Genomic DNA, 12,977 nt, shown 5'->3' with positions numbered 1-12,977 from the left:
CTCAGCAGAAAAGGCAAATCAAGTTAGTGACTAGTTCACATTGGCCTGAAGAATTTCCTTCAGCAGCATCAAAAACAGAGCCAAAAAGATATTGGGCTTTAATTTTATTTGGATTTTATTGGATGTTAATTCAACTAATTACAGACAAATTTTCTCAATTAGCTCCAAAATCAAAATTAAACTTACTAACAATCTAACATGCTTTTTTTGAATTTCAGTGACTGCTGTTTGATTTATGAATCTGTCTTTGCAGTCGCCCCAATGCCAGCATGTCGTGGCTGCTGGCTCCAGTGAGGACGATGTGTATCCTGGCCTGGAGGCACTACAAGCTGCACTGTGTGATGCTGCTGGTTGCTGTACTGGGTCTGCTCTTCTTCTCTCTGCCCTCAGCGCTCAGCCACAAGCTGTTTAACATTGCTGGGTAGAGACGAACCACACACACATCCTCTGTGTACTGTTGTTTACACTGAACCACACTGTATGTGTTTGATTAACTACACTGTAAGACTATTTTTCTTTTACATTTGTAAAAAATAAATAAATAAAAAATCTCACACTACATTATCATTTAATGGTGTTTTTTTTTTTTGGTTTTTTTTTTTAAATGAACACAAAGGCACTTCCAGTGCTCTCGGACTCCACAGTGATTATTCATTAATTAGAGCTCCGGGTACCTGTCAGAGAGGCAGAGAAGATGTTAGATCCATGATGTTCTGCTCAGTTGGGATTTTAAAGCCCTTTTGTTTTACTGATTGCTATGATTATAGTTTAATTTGATAAATGTTTCTTATTTTATCATTTAATTATTCATTGTATTGGAAGTAAGTACTTGAAATTAATAACAATAATAATAATAATAATACCCAGAATTGGCCAGAGGTATAAGAGGTATTCAGATTAAATGATCTGTTCATTCAGTCAAAAACACTCTAAAATTCAGTCAAATCTGAAATCTGAAAATGTTTGCATTGAAAAAGCTGGATAGTTAATCATTTGTAGCATTAACCACTAATTATTATTATAAATGATCAAAGCTTCCTGTTTTAATATACAGGGTGTATCAAAAAAGAATTGTCTGATTTCAAAAGCCTATATTTTAATAGTAATAGACAGTAATTTTAAAATACGTGGCTGAATATAAAGTTTTACATACAAAACTTCCAGTTTGCTCAATGTGTCCTCCCAGCATACGTCCATGTGATTGTCAAACTCATCCCACACTTTTGCGAGTATCTGGAGTCATTGCTGTAATAATGTCACCACATCAAACTCACTCTTTCTAACAGTACGTGTGTCGCTCGATGCCGGTGAACAGTTAAAGCACTTTGAAATTTGGTGATTCTTTTTGATACACCCTGTGCTATGATGGTAAAGGCCCTATGTTTTATCATTATTCTTATTCGCACTAGATTACAGTGCTGTAAACTTAAACATAAGTGCACGTACTGCTGAGTATCTGTTGCAGCTGCATCCGCAGCTTAGTGTTCTGCTGCCTCAGGAGCTCAGTTTCAGGGACAAGCTCAGAGATATCCATCAGGACCTCTCTGGAAAGACACACACACACAAAAATGACTGATCTGATTCAGAGGTATTCCTGCTTTCAGTGTAGGTGTTACTCACTCATACTGCTTTAATTCCCTTTCTGCTGCATCCCACAGCTTGAGTTTGTCCTCAGTGATAATGTTGCCAAGCCTATCCCAGTAGGCTTCTTCCACTGAGGTATCTCTAGCTGGATGGCTTAAACTGGAACGCTCGTGGACAGACCTCCGTTTTCAAAGCGCAACAGGAAAAAATTAGTATAAAACACTCACACAGAGGAAGAGACACGGGACTGATGATTCAATATGTAGTCTTACTTCCTGTGCTGCTCAAGGAAACATCGTAAAGCAGGCAAGATGTTGTTAGGGTTGATGAGTCTGGAGGTTGAATCAGCTGTGGCGCTGTTCTCCATGGCCTCTGCCTCCTCAACAAAATGACCCTGCAGCCAGAACAAAAACACTGACAGAAGATACAAGAACAGTAGTTGTCTAATCACAAAGGCCATATTCAGTACAAGCCCACTGCTCATTCGATTCCTCACCACAGTCTGCTCTCCTTGTTGACGTTTGTACATGAGTAAAAACTCAGCCAACTTGGCTAAATCCTTTTCTTCAAGACCCAGAACCTAAAAGAGAAAACAGCATGTGTGATTTTCAATAGTAACTACATGAAAAACATGAAAAGGAGCACTAAATGTGAACTCACAGCAAAGAGAGAATGCAGCTTCACAGTGGTCTGTTCATTTTTCTCCATGGGGGCCAGCAGCTTCCGCAGTTTATCTTCCACCAGGAATCCCTAAGTTGGGAGGAAGATATTTATCTTAAAGGCTCTTGTAACTGCAATTTTGCATTTTTTTTAATCTGTTTTTTTCTTTGGTTTTACAAAAGTAGTGTTTCTCTATAATAATACCTGACTGACTATGCAAAAACTGAGATATACTGCTAACACCCTACTTAAGTCATCTGCTTTGTCAAATGTGAATATTTTCCATATATAATTGTACTTTGTTTTTTACCCTGCAATAAAAGGCATAATTTGTATTGTGTAGTTATGAAATGTTATTAAATGGTTTTATTGCTCTAGCTTCCTGAGCTTATTCTCAAATTTCCAAATTAAATAACATCCCAAAATGTATCAGCCCTGCTAAAGCTCATCATTTAACTTTGTTCTTGTTTAATCTGTACCAAAGCTTAATTAGAAAAGCTTAGCTTGACAAAAATTTCTCATGTAATTACTGACATGTTACTGACGTGTCTAGTATGATATAAATACTGCACATCTGTGGATGTCTAAGGAACATGTGCAATTCATGCCCCGTTCTACAACAACCGCCTCCATACTGTCATCATTCATAAACACAACCTGTGGACTTGTTTCTAACCGTTTCATCACAAAGCAGCTCCATTGCTTTCATCAGCATCTCTGAGGATAGCTCCCCTTCCTCCACCCCTGTGCCGTGCTCTGAGTCCCTCTCCAGGCTGGGCCCGACTGATGCATCCATCATCCTCTGGCTGCAGTGTGAAAGATGCCTGGTTTGCAAGGGGTGACTGGTGGGGTTAGTGTCATGCTCCTGAGATCTGCGGGGACCAGGTGACTCCATGAAGGCAGCTGAAGGACATTCCCAGGCTAAACCAAGGTGCTTGCAGATCAGAGAGTCAATGGCCAAAGCCTTCTCCGCTAGCTGTGTCACCTCTTCCTCCATCATTACCCACATCTCCTCAAACTTTCGGGCATCAGCGGCTGTGGTGTACCTACATGAAGCAAGGAAGGGTTGAAGTTGAACAGGAAAAAAATAAAAGAATTAGGTTATTATTTTTAATATTATTATCATTATTATTATTATTATTATTATTATTATTATTATTATTATTAACACTTACTTACCTGACTTCCTTCTGTATGCGTTCATAGTGCTGGCGGGAGCGTTTTTGGACCTCACACAAATACTGTCTCTGCTTCATAAACTTGTCCTTTTGTTTGGCATACTTGGTTTTTAAGTTTTTCACCTCTTTCGAAGAGCTGAAACAAAAAGATACCATCATAACTTGGACATGTATGTGTATTTCTGTGTATTTCTATCTGCAAAAACTGTAATACCCTAATATTTTGCCCTTCATTTCTCCCAGCTTGGCATTATATGCTGCATTCTTGTTGCCATGTTCAAGTTGTTTAAAATTTAAAATTACAGATTTGCCTTTCATCTGTTGTTGTTCTCTCAGCCGAGCCTGTAAAAGCAAGAAAAGCAATCTCAAGACTGAGCGTTCATTTACATCGAGTGGTAAAACACTGATCTTATTTTTTGCAGCACAACCACTACCACTCTATGGCATGTTCAGCACCAAAGAACATCCAGGCTTCATCATATTGTAATAAAGCACTGGGGTAAAACAAACCTGAGACTTTGCATTTTCTTCCAGCTGCATGAGTTTGATTTTGGTGGTATTCTCCAACATAACATCATGAACTGTCTTTTCAGACTCCTCTACCATCCTCCTCCTCTCCATCAGACTCTCCAGCTAGAAATAGGTTACATTCATTACATACAGAGCTGATATATGTAACATATTAGCATCAATGAGAAGTTAAGTGTATGTGAATTAATTTAAATAATCCTAACCTCTGTGTCCCAATGTTCTTTCAGCTTAGCCTTGTCTTTAGCAAGTAAGACTTCAATTTCCTGCTGATAAACTGCCTGCCAAAAACAGGACAATCGTTAGATTATTAATAAGAATCTAGATAACACAGATATAATGGGATATTGCTGCACAACCATCTCTAAGGTTTACAGAGAATGCTTTGAAATAGAGAAAATAATTGGTGAGTGGTAGTTCCCTGGGTGAAAATGCCTCGTTGATGATAGAAGTTACAGGAAAACAGCCAGACTGCTTTGAGCTGATAAGAAGGGAGCAGTACCTCAAATAACCGCTTTTTACAAGCAAAGTAAGTAGTAGATATATGCAGTATGCATAAGTGCATGACACAAGACGTGATGTCTTGATGTATTTATGCAGACACTGGATTTGTTTTTATCGTAATACCTGCAGTGATTTTCCTAAACTGAAACTAATAAAAACTCAACTAAAAGAAAAACTAAACATTTTCAAACAAGTAAAATCTAAACTGAAACACACAAACCCACAATAGAAACTAACCGTAACTAAGCGGAGTTAAAAACAAAAAGTCAAACTGAAATAAGGCAAAGATGTGATCAGCTCACTGATTCAGATGCACTAAAAATCATTTAAAGCTCCTTTGTGACTCAGATCTGGTTCTACCTGAAGTTGTGTGAGCTCCTCTCTGTAGGCCTTGGACAGGTTTTGAAACTGTTGCTGCATCCTGTCGAGCATCAGTTTGATCTCCTCATCGAGCCTTCTCAAGTTCTTCAAATACTCATCCTCTTTGACCCGGCGCTCCTGTTCAGCACAGTGCAGAAAAGGGAACCAAGTTATAAACAATGGCTTTGAGGTACAAATGCAAACTCCATGAAATCATGCTTTTACTCATTTGTGTATAATTTACCCATTGGAGCTCCCTTATGAGTTTTTTCTTGTCTTCTATCACTGCAGCACACAGCTGCTGCTGGCTGTCCAGGACACTCTGCAGTTCTGAATGAACCACCTTTTGATTAACTATCGACCACCCTTTTCTGATCTCCTCAACCTTTTCCTGACAGGCCTTAGCATCATCTTTCAGTCGCTCCTCTCTGTTTGATGGGAAAGAATATCATAATTTAACATCAGCCACTTTAGCACTGGGTGTTCTGCATGGGAGAAAGCGTGATTTGAACACTGAGAACAATTTAAAAGACGTACCTAATTCTGCAGTTGTCCTCCATCCCTGACCTTCGCTCCATCTCTTTGGCGTCCGCTGCAGTTTGAATGTTGGTCACTAATGTGGTCAGACGTTTCTGCAGGCTCATTATCCTCTGAGCAGTGAAAGTGGGACAAATCAAAATAAATACATCTCATAAGAATTTAAGAAAGCTACATCTGATTGTGGTAGTGTCCATTTAGTGATTGGACTTCATCTTTTGCAATAACTTCAGTTTTGTTTTCAGTTTCAGTTATAAAGATCTATTTTAGTGGATATTATAATGCTGCCTCTCCTTTGGCCACTCGCTTTAATGGATTTAATTATTTCATTCCAACATAGCAATCACAATAAGAGTCAAGAACACAAAATCATGACCTAACCCTCTGATATAATGTTTGTTCCTTTGGATGGATGACCCCAGGTATTTAAACTCATATACCTTCACTATCTCTATTCTTCACCTTTCCACCGGTGTCCCTTTCATTCAGACGCTTGTATTCTGGTTTGTTTCTACTGACCTTCACTCCTCTTGTTTTCACTGCATACTTCCGTCGTTCCTCTCTTTCACCTTTTCCTCCTCTCACTACAGATCAGAATATCGTCTGCAAACATCATGGTTCACAGAAGCTCCTGCCTAACCTCATTAGTCAACCTGTCCATCATCACTGCTAATAAGATGGGGCTTAGAGCTGATCCGCTTTGAACCCATGTGTCACTCGTACTCCACATCTCTCCACTGTCTCGCTGTACATGTCTTCCACCTCCCTCACATACTTCTCTGCCACTCCTGACTTCCTCATGCAGTGGCACAGTTCCCCTCTTGGCACCCCATCAGATGCTTTCTCTAGATCCACGAAGACACACTGAAGATCTTTCTGACCTTCTCTATATTTTTCCACCGACACTGTCATGATCTGTAGAGATCTTTCTCTGCTGCTGACTGATCATCACCTCTCTTCGTAGCCTAGTTTCATCAACAGATGTTTATGTCCTGAATCCGAACTGTGAGCAAGATCCACAGTACAGTGTCCTGATAGTTGAAGGCTGTGGCTCTGATTCTAGTTTTAGAAGCTCTAGAAGCCACAGGTTATATATTATGGTACTATAGGGTCTTTAAGATATGATGGGTAAGATATCGCTATTCAAAACTGACAAGAAAGAATTATTTAAATTCAGGGAACCAATGAAGAGAACTTGATATGAGAGAAATTTGATTCCTCTTTCCAGTCCTATTAGTACTTTTGCCTCACAAAGCTTATTTGGAGTGAAATGTAAATTGATCCTAAGCTGCCCTGCCTTAAAATGAAGGCAACTTTTTTGTTTTGTGACAACTCACCTCTCATCCATGAAGTCTCTTCAGTTCTAAAAACTGGTTCAAGCTGCCGGTATTTAACCCCTAATGACATCCTGAGAGTCCTCGAACCACCTTGCAATCATGCAAGTCATTAAGAGTCACACTAGCCAAGGTGTGAACAAGGCATGGATCTCATTATAGAGGATGAGGTGTTAGTGAAGGTTAAAGTGCCTGGGAAGGTCTCTCAAGGCTGCAATATCAATATCTTAAAGCAGGATGAGCTAATGTCTTACAAAAGATTCACATCTTGAATTTCATTGAATTGAACTGGACATCATGTGACAGGATTCACACCATGTTCACACCTAGGTTCATCATGTGACTCTTAAGAACTCACATGATTACACTCCAGGGGGACAACAGAAAAGGGTTTAATTGTCTGTCACTCTCCATCAGGTTTTTGGAACTAAAGAGATCTCGTGGATGAAATCTGATGAAGGTGAAATCTGAAATCTCTTCACAAACCCAAAAGAAGTCCAGACATACACATTTCAATTGTTTCACTAATCCTGCAGAGGTAGGGGACAGGGAAACATGAAAAAACCACCTTTTTAACGTCCGTCTTTTCTTCTTCCATTTTGCTCTTCAGCTCCTCATTCCCCTCCTCAGTGGGGTCTTTCTTTCCCTTAAAACTGGAGGCCCTATAAACATACAATATAGTTACCATCTGTAGAGTGATATCAGGTTAACTTTACGCTTTACTTAATCACCTGGGACACTAAGAAAAGATTTACGACATGTAACTGTGGTCTTTTGATTATTAGAGGTTATTTTTATATATCTGTGTTCAACTGATGTAATAAAATATAACTGTGAGGCTTTTACAGCTTTTAAAACATTCGTTGTTCCACTTTTTTTTTTTTTTTACATGAGCAGCGTTCAACTCAAATGAGCAAAGTATCAACAAAAATGGGCCAAACTGCAAAGTGACAGAGTTCATCGTATTTATTAAACGGTCAGATTTAAAACACACACACACACACACACACACACACACGCACACACACACACACACAAACAACGTGCAACGGCGCTTTCAAGGTAGTTGTCGTTGTCCCGTCTATCGCAGTGTTTAGCCACAGTAAGCTGCAGGTTACCCCTTCTTATCCACTTGATTGTCGGACAACACAGGAGGTTCGGGCGCCTCTTCATGCACTTTGCCAGCTTCTTCCATTGTTTGACGATGTTGTAAAAATTACTAAAAAGTCATTAAACGTTGTACAGTTAAAGTCGTCCGCAGCAGTCCTGTAGAGTCTGTTTGGTAAGCGTTGCTTTGGCGACGGAGCTGCTTTCAGGTTCCCTCGTTAATTTGAAGTCCTATTTTTTGTTTGTTTTTTTTAAGAGGAAACCTGCATATGTTTTACTCAAAAATAAAACAGCGACAGTCGTTATTTCAGTGTCTTTTTAAGTGTCATTGCTGAGGATTGTTATACAAGCTACTGAATAATTGGTTGCACTTAGTTTGTACAGAGGCCTGTGACAACTTGTTTCATTTTCTATTCACAACTTATTACACTTATATTTCCTATCAGAATATTCCTTCCTTCATCATTGAAAGACTAATAATGACGTTAACAGTTTCAAGTGTCTCTAATATAATCCCTTCATTTGTTAATAAAGCGCAGTCTGCCGGCTTTGTTCTTGTTTTCATTCTGTGCTGCTATCTGCTACTAATGACTGATCATGTTTAGAGATTGCTTCTATTTAGTAAGCTCTCTTACTCCCTTTCCTTGTGTTTAGGGCTTTTAAAATGCGACTCTACCGGGGGAGTAGCTTTTATGATGCTGTTAAATTTTACATGGCTCGGTGCTGCCATCTAGCGGCATCATCGGGTTTCAACCGCCCTAGATCAGGAATGTCAACTCATTTAACAGCTCACTTTGACCTCAAGCGAAACTTGCCTTTCTGTCAGTGTAAAGTAGTTTAACTAATTATTGAATCCCTCAGATATGTTCAATTAAGAAAAAAGAATTTAAATAAAGTGCATTCCCCTTTTTCTATGTGATAAAGAAATTGAGGAAATCTGTCAGCATGATTTTGGTCTTAAAATGTAAGAAACAGGCATACTTAAAAACAGAAAAGGTTTAGACAGCTCATTGCCCAGACTGTCCTGAAATAACAGAACTAACTTTTTGTTAATTTAGAAACTAAGAAAATGTCCCTTTTTCCTCTATAAAAAATAGAGATTCTACACCAGATAGGGAAAAACAGGAGCATTTCTGTCATTAAAATATTTATATATTACTTATTTACTATGGTGTAGTACGAAAGACCACAGGGAAAGTCTTTAGTAGGAAAAGCTGTAAAAACAAAATTTTAACTTATAGTAAGAACTTCACAATCTGCATTGAAAATTTTTCATTTTCCAGTGGGCCAGATTGGAGTCTTTGATTGGCCTTATGTTATACACACTTGGTCCAGATCATTTTGGGGATGAGAACTTCCATACTATAGGACAGTGTGCAGATATTAGCAATGATCTCTCCCTAACAGGGTCATTTCTAAGAAATGTAACATCATAATCTTCCAAGTTTTATTGTAGGTTCATAAAACGGATTATGACATGAGATTATTTTCCCCAGTGAAGCGTTACAGGCAGTCAAAAAACTGTGCAGTCGTGGCACATGCTCATCAGAACAGTGCTAGAGACACAACGAGCAGACAATTGTAAAAGTGAAATTTGTAATCAACATGAGACCTAGCAAGGTTTTTGTGTGTGTATTAAGTGGTGTCTTAATTTTTTTTAGGATTAATTTATTTTCTAAAAAAAAAAGAAGAAGAAGAATTTAAATATTATCACATAATGAACTTTAGTGTAATTTGCAAAGCTGACTTTAGGTGGAGCTACTACCTTGTGATCAAAACTTGACTTGAAATTCCACAAACAAGTATTTCTGAATATTTTTTCACAAGGGCCATGCTCACTAATTGTCATGCCCCCCGATCACCATAACCCAGATACTCACATACACAGAACCTGGATTTTTAATTCACACACACATGCACACATGCACATGATAGATGTCTTCTCAAGCTGATGACAAGATGCGCACAGTCTGGTTGCCCACACAAACAAACTCACACACGGGTCAGATGTTCTTGCTCTGAAGAGTGCCCCTGCCTCCACCCCCCGGGGCCTCTCGCCGCTCTTTTGGCCTCAAGTGGCCATGGTTGCAAGGGATATAAGTCAGGCAGCAAAGGTTTCTGACATATGATCCTGCATCTGTGATGTCACTAACAGCTGACTTGTCATAAGACCTTTGGGAAAGAGGGAAGTGAGGAATGAATGAGGAGAAGGCCTTATTTTCAACAGACCCTTAGCTGGAACGTTGAGTGCTTTTGCATCAAGCTGCTGAGATTACAAACTGAATGACTGCCATTAGAGAGTGATTCTAAAATCTATCATAATACCATAAGCTAGGGATTGACAGACTTTGACCCCACTTGCAGGTGTATAATAAGCCCCATTCACTCTACATATGCTTGGTAAAAGAGAGAGAGAGAGAGTGTGTGTGTGTGTGTGTGTGTGTCCGTTAATTCCTACCCCCAGGGGCATATGTTTACTTCTTGTTCAACAAAGCGTCATATTCATTACCCAGGGGCATAATCTAAGCCTGACCTTCAGCCAGTTAACTAACTGACAGCTTAGAGTGTTGGTGTGGTGGGGGTTGCATAACATTTTAAGTCCTAACTAAGAGTTTCTTAATATTGCCATAACGATGGAGACATTCACTGTACTGCAGCATGGGACAGAATACAAAAGAGAGGAGGATGATTGTAGAATACAGCAAAAAAATTGGGAAAAAAAAAGAAATACAACAATGCTTAGCTCCAGAAAGGCCATGACCTTGTCAAAGAACAGCAAACTAGTCAAAAAAAATTGGACAAAAATGAGATTTAATGAATGAAAACAGAAGGCCAGATTCACAAACAACATGAAGAGCATCCCCTTACTGTTGAAACATGAAATGTACTGTCCTTGTCTCAAGGTAACTTGTGCAAAAGGAAGTATGTTTTTGCCATGTGTGCAGCATGCACTGCAAACAAGTGCCCAGTAATTTTCCCCCAACAAATCTTTTGTCTCTACTTCTTTAACTGCACAATTTCAGTCTTTGAACATTAAAAGACGGGAGAGCAGTGGGAAACACAAAAGAAGGCACGCAGGGAGGTAACGGGGCTACTGCAGGTAAACAAGTGCAATTTCTTTTAACATGTTACATGTTTATTGTATTATAGTTTGTGTAATAAATGCTACTTACTATCTTGCTCTTTAGCTAATTTGGCTTTTTTTTTAGCTTTATGTCATAATTTTTACGCATCAACACTTGTCGATTCAAGCTAAAAACGCAAGATAAAGAAATACAGTAATAATGAGAGTCCATTAAAAAAAGTCAGTCACTTTATGGTATCAGATTATTGTGAACATGTTGATATTAGCAAAATTTATAAAATGTTACAGTTATTTAAAAATTTTAACTCTATTTCAGAATAAAAATTCATGGTTTCCATTACACAGCTATAAGATCACACCTCTATGGTTTTACTCTGAAATAACAGTGATTACAGGTTGATTAGATATTCCTTGAACAATGCTAATGACTGTTTACATTTAGGACTGTTGGAAAAATAAATAAAAAAAAATTAATTAAAAAAAAAAAGATAAACCATAAAAACATACAACTTCTTATAATGCACAATTGTTTATTTCTGTGTAAAGTCACTGCTGGCATTAATGTAAGTTTTTCATACCTCAGTTCGTTTTTTGGACTTTAATCCAGAAAAGAACTGGACCAAGCAGTCAAAATCAGAATATGAGTCATTTCACAAAATCATTTTAATTTCCTCCTCATAAACCATCACGTTTACAATAGAATTATTCTCACAGTCATTTTTAAAATCAAAGCCCTTTGTGAGTGGATTAGGTGAACAATAATTTTGCATGGCATTAGACCATAATTACTCTGAGAATAATTCTGGATTTTTTTTCTGTACTGCAGTCAGCTCAACAAGAGAGTGAATGAGTTGCTTCCATTGTTGCAGTTTAATGTAAATGAGTTTAGAAAATAAAAAAAATAAAAAATAAAATTCTGACGCACGTCACAAAATGAAAATGTTCTTTTTGCAGCTAAAAACAAACAAACAAAAAAAAAACCTTCCATCTTTTACAAAGTAACAATAAAGACTCCAAAGCAAACTGCTAACCTAAACCACTTCTGCGGGGCACCAAAGATGAGGAAATTCAGCTTGTTAACACTCATGCATTGAAAAAAAACACAATGTTGTTGAGATGCAGAGCCAGCAAAATAAGGCAGTAGATTTTTTTTTAAACCCTGGTATGGCTCCTTCTCGAAATACAGGCACTGAGCAGGGCACTTCATAACACCTAGTGCCTCATGGTAGATCTGCTTTGATCCTAATCCAATTCAGCATGCAGAGCCAAGGTGTAAATGTGAAGTAATGCAAGTAGTTATTACTTATTCATTGTAGTTATATTGATCTTTATTATTGTTGCACACTTACTTTCCATTTCCAGTGTTGAAAGCCATTTGTTTGTCAGCCTTATTTACAGTGACACAGTGATTGCAAGTAATTTTATAATCCAAGATAAAATGTAGGATTGGGATGTGGTGGGAATTCAGTACATTTACTTAAGCACTAAAGTTTACAGGTACACTTATCTGCAGACTTCATTTAAACTATGCTTAGTACACTAATATGTTGTTGATTATGTAAGTTTTATGTATTTATTTTTATAAATGTGTGTTGATTATTATCAGTTATTTTTTATGAATTGATTTATGACTATTGTGAACCAAAGACAATTTGGTAAATAAGTTTTTAAAATTCAAAATTTAAACATGAGCATACCAAATATTTTTTCTAAAGTATAATATTTATAAAAAATTATATGCGTATGTATAGTTTTTTTTTTTTTTTAAATTCAAAAATCTAAATCTATTAATATGTTAATAAAGATGACATTTGAACAGGTGAAACTTATATTATCATATTTGAATATTTAAAAGTGTAAAAAATGTAATTGCTGGATAGGTTAGTATTACTCCTCTAAACCTCGCTTTGGGTGTGAAATGTACTTTTATCATAGTGCTTGGTGCATACATATTGCATATATTTTAACGTAACGGCGAACAGAATTATTAAAGTTACAGTTAAAGGTTATGTAGGGCCATGGTTTAATGCACTTCCTTTGGAGACATCTATGATAGTAACACTCCAAAAATATTAGGAGGTATCTGGTGGCGTTCTCCAC

At 37.7% G+C, this 12,977-nt stretch overlaps 1 protein-coding gene across 2 annotated transcripts; it reads right to left on the bottom strand.

The window, feature by feature from the left end:
* Positions 1-421: 421 nt before the first annotated feature.
* Positions 422-7,959, bottom strand: drc1 (dynein regulatory complex subunit 1 homolog (Chlamydomonas)). Of its 2 annotated transcripts, none has more exons than XM_080883645.1 (16): positions 7,804-7,959; positions 7,254-7,347; positions 5,352-5,464; positions 5,059-5,242; positions 4,815-4,952; positions 4,157-4,231; positions 3,933-4,055; positions 3,637-3,764; positions 3,424-3,558; positions 2,921-3,290; positions 2,245-2,334; positions 2,081-2,164; positions 1,857-1,978; positions 1,621-1,764; positions 1,447-1,544; positions 422-674 (listed from the first exon to the last, which is right to left on the bottom strand). In XM_080883645.1, the coding sequence occupies exons 1-16, from the start codon at positions 7,878-7,880 to the stop codon at positions 655-657; spliced, it is 1,995 nt and encodes a 664-aa protein (XP_080739771.1). In that variant the 5' UTR covers positions 7,881-7,959; the 3' UTR covers positions 422-654. The 2 variants fall into 2 exon arrangements, with proteins under 2 accessions (XP_080739771.1, XP_080739770.1); XM_080883644.1 differs by lacking the exon at positions 422-674 and adding an exon at positions 694-1,245.
* Positions 7,960-12,977: the final 5,018 nt, after the last annotated feature.

Source organism: Rhamphochromis sp. 'chilingali', assembly GCF_963969265.1.
Source record: "Rhamphochromis sp. 'chilingali' genome assembly, chromosome: 5".
NCBI lineage: Eukaryota > Metazoa > Chordata > Actinopteri > Cichliformes > Cichlidae > Rhamphochromis > Rhamphochromis sp. 'chilingali'.
The sequence above is the reverse complement of the archived record's forward strand: the minus strand, read 5'-3'. Positions and strand labels throughout refer to the sequence as shown.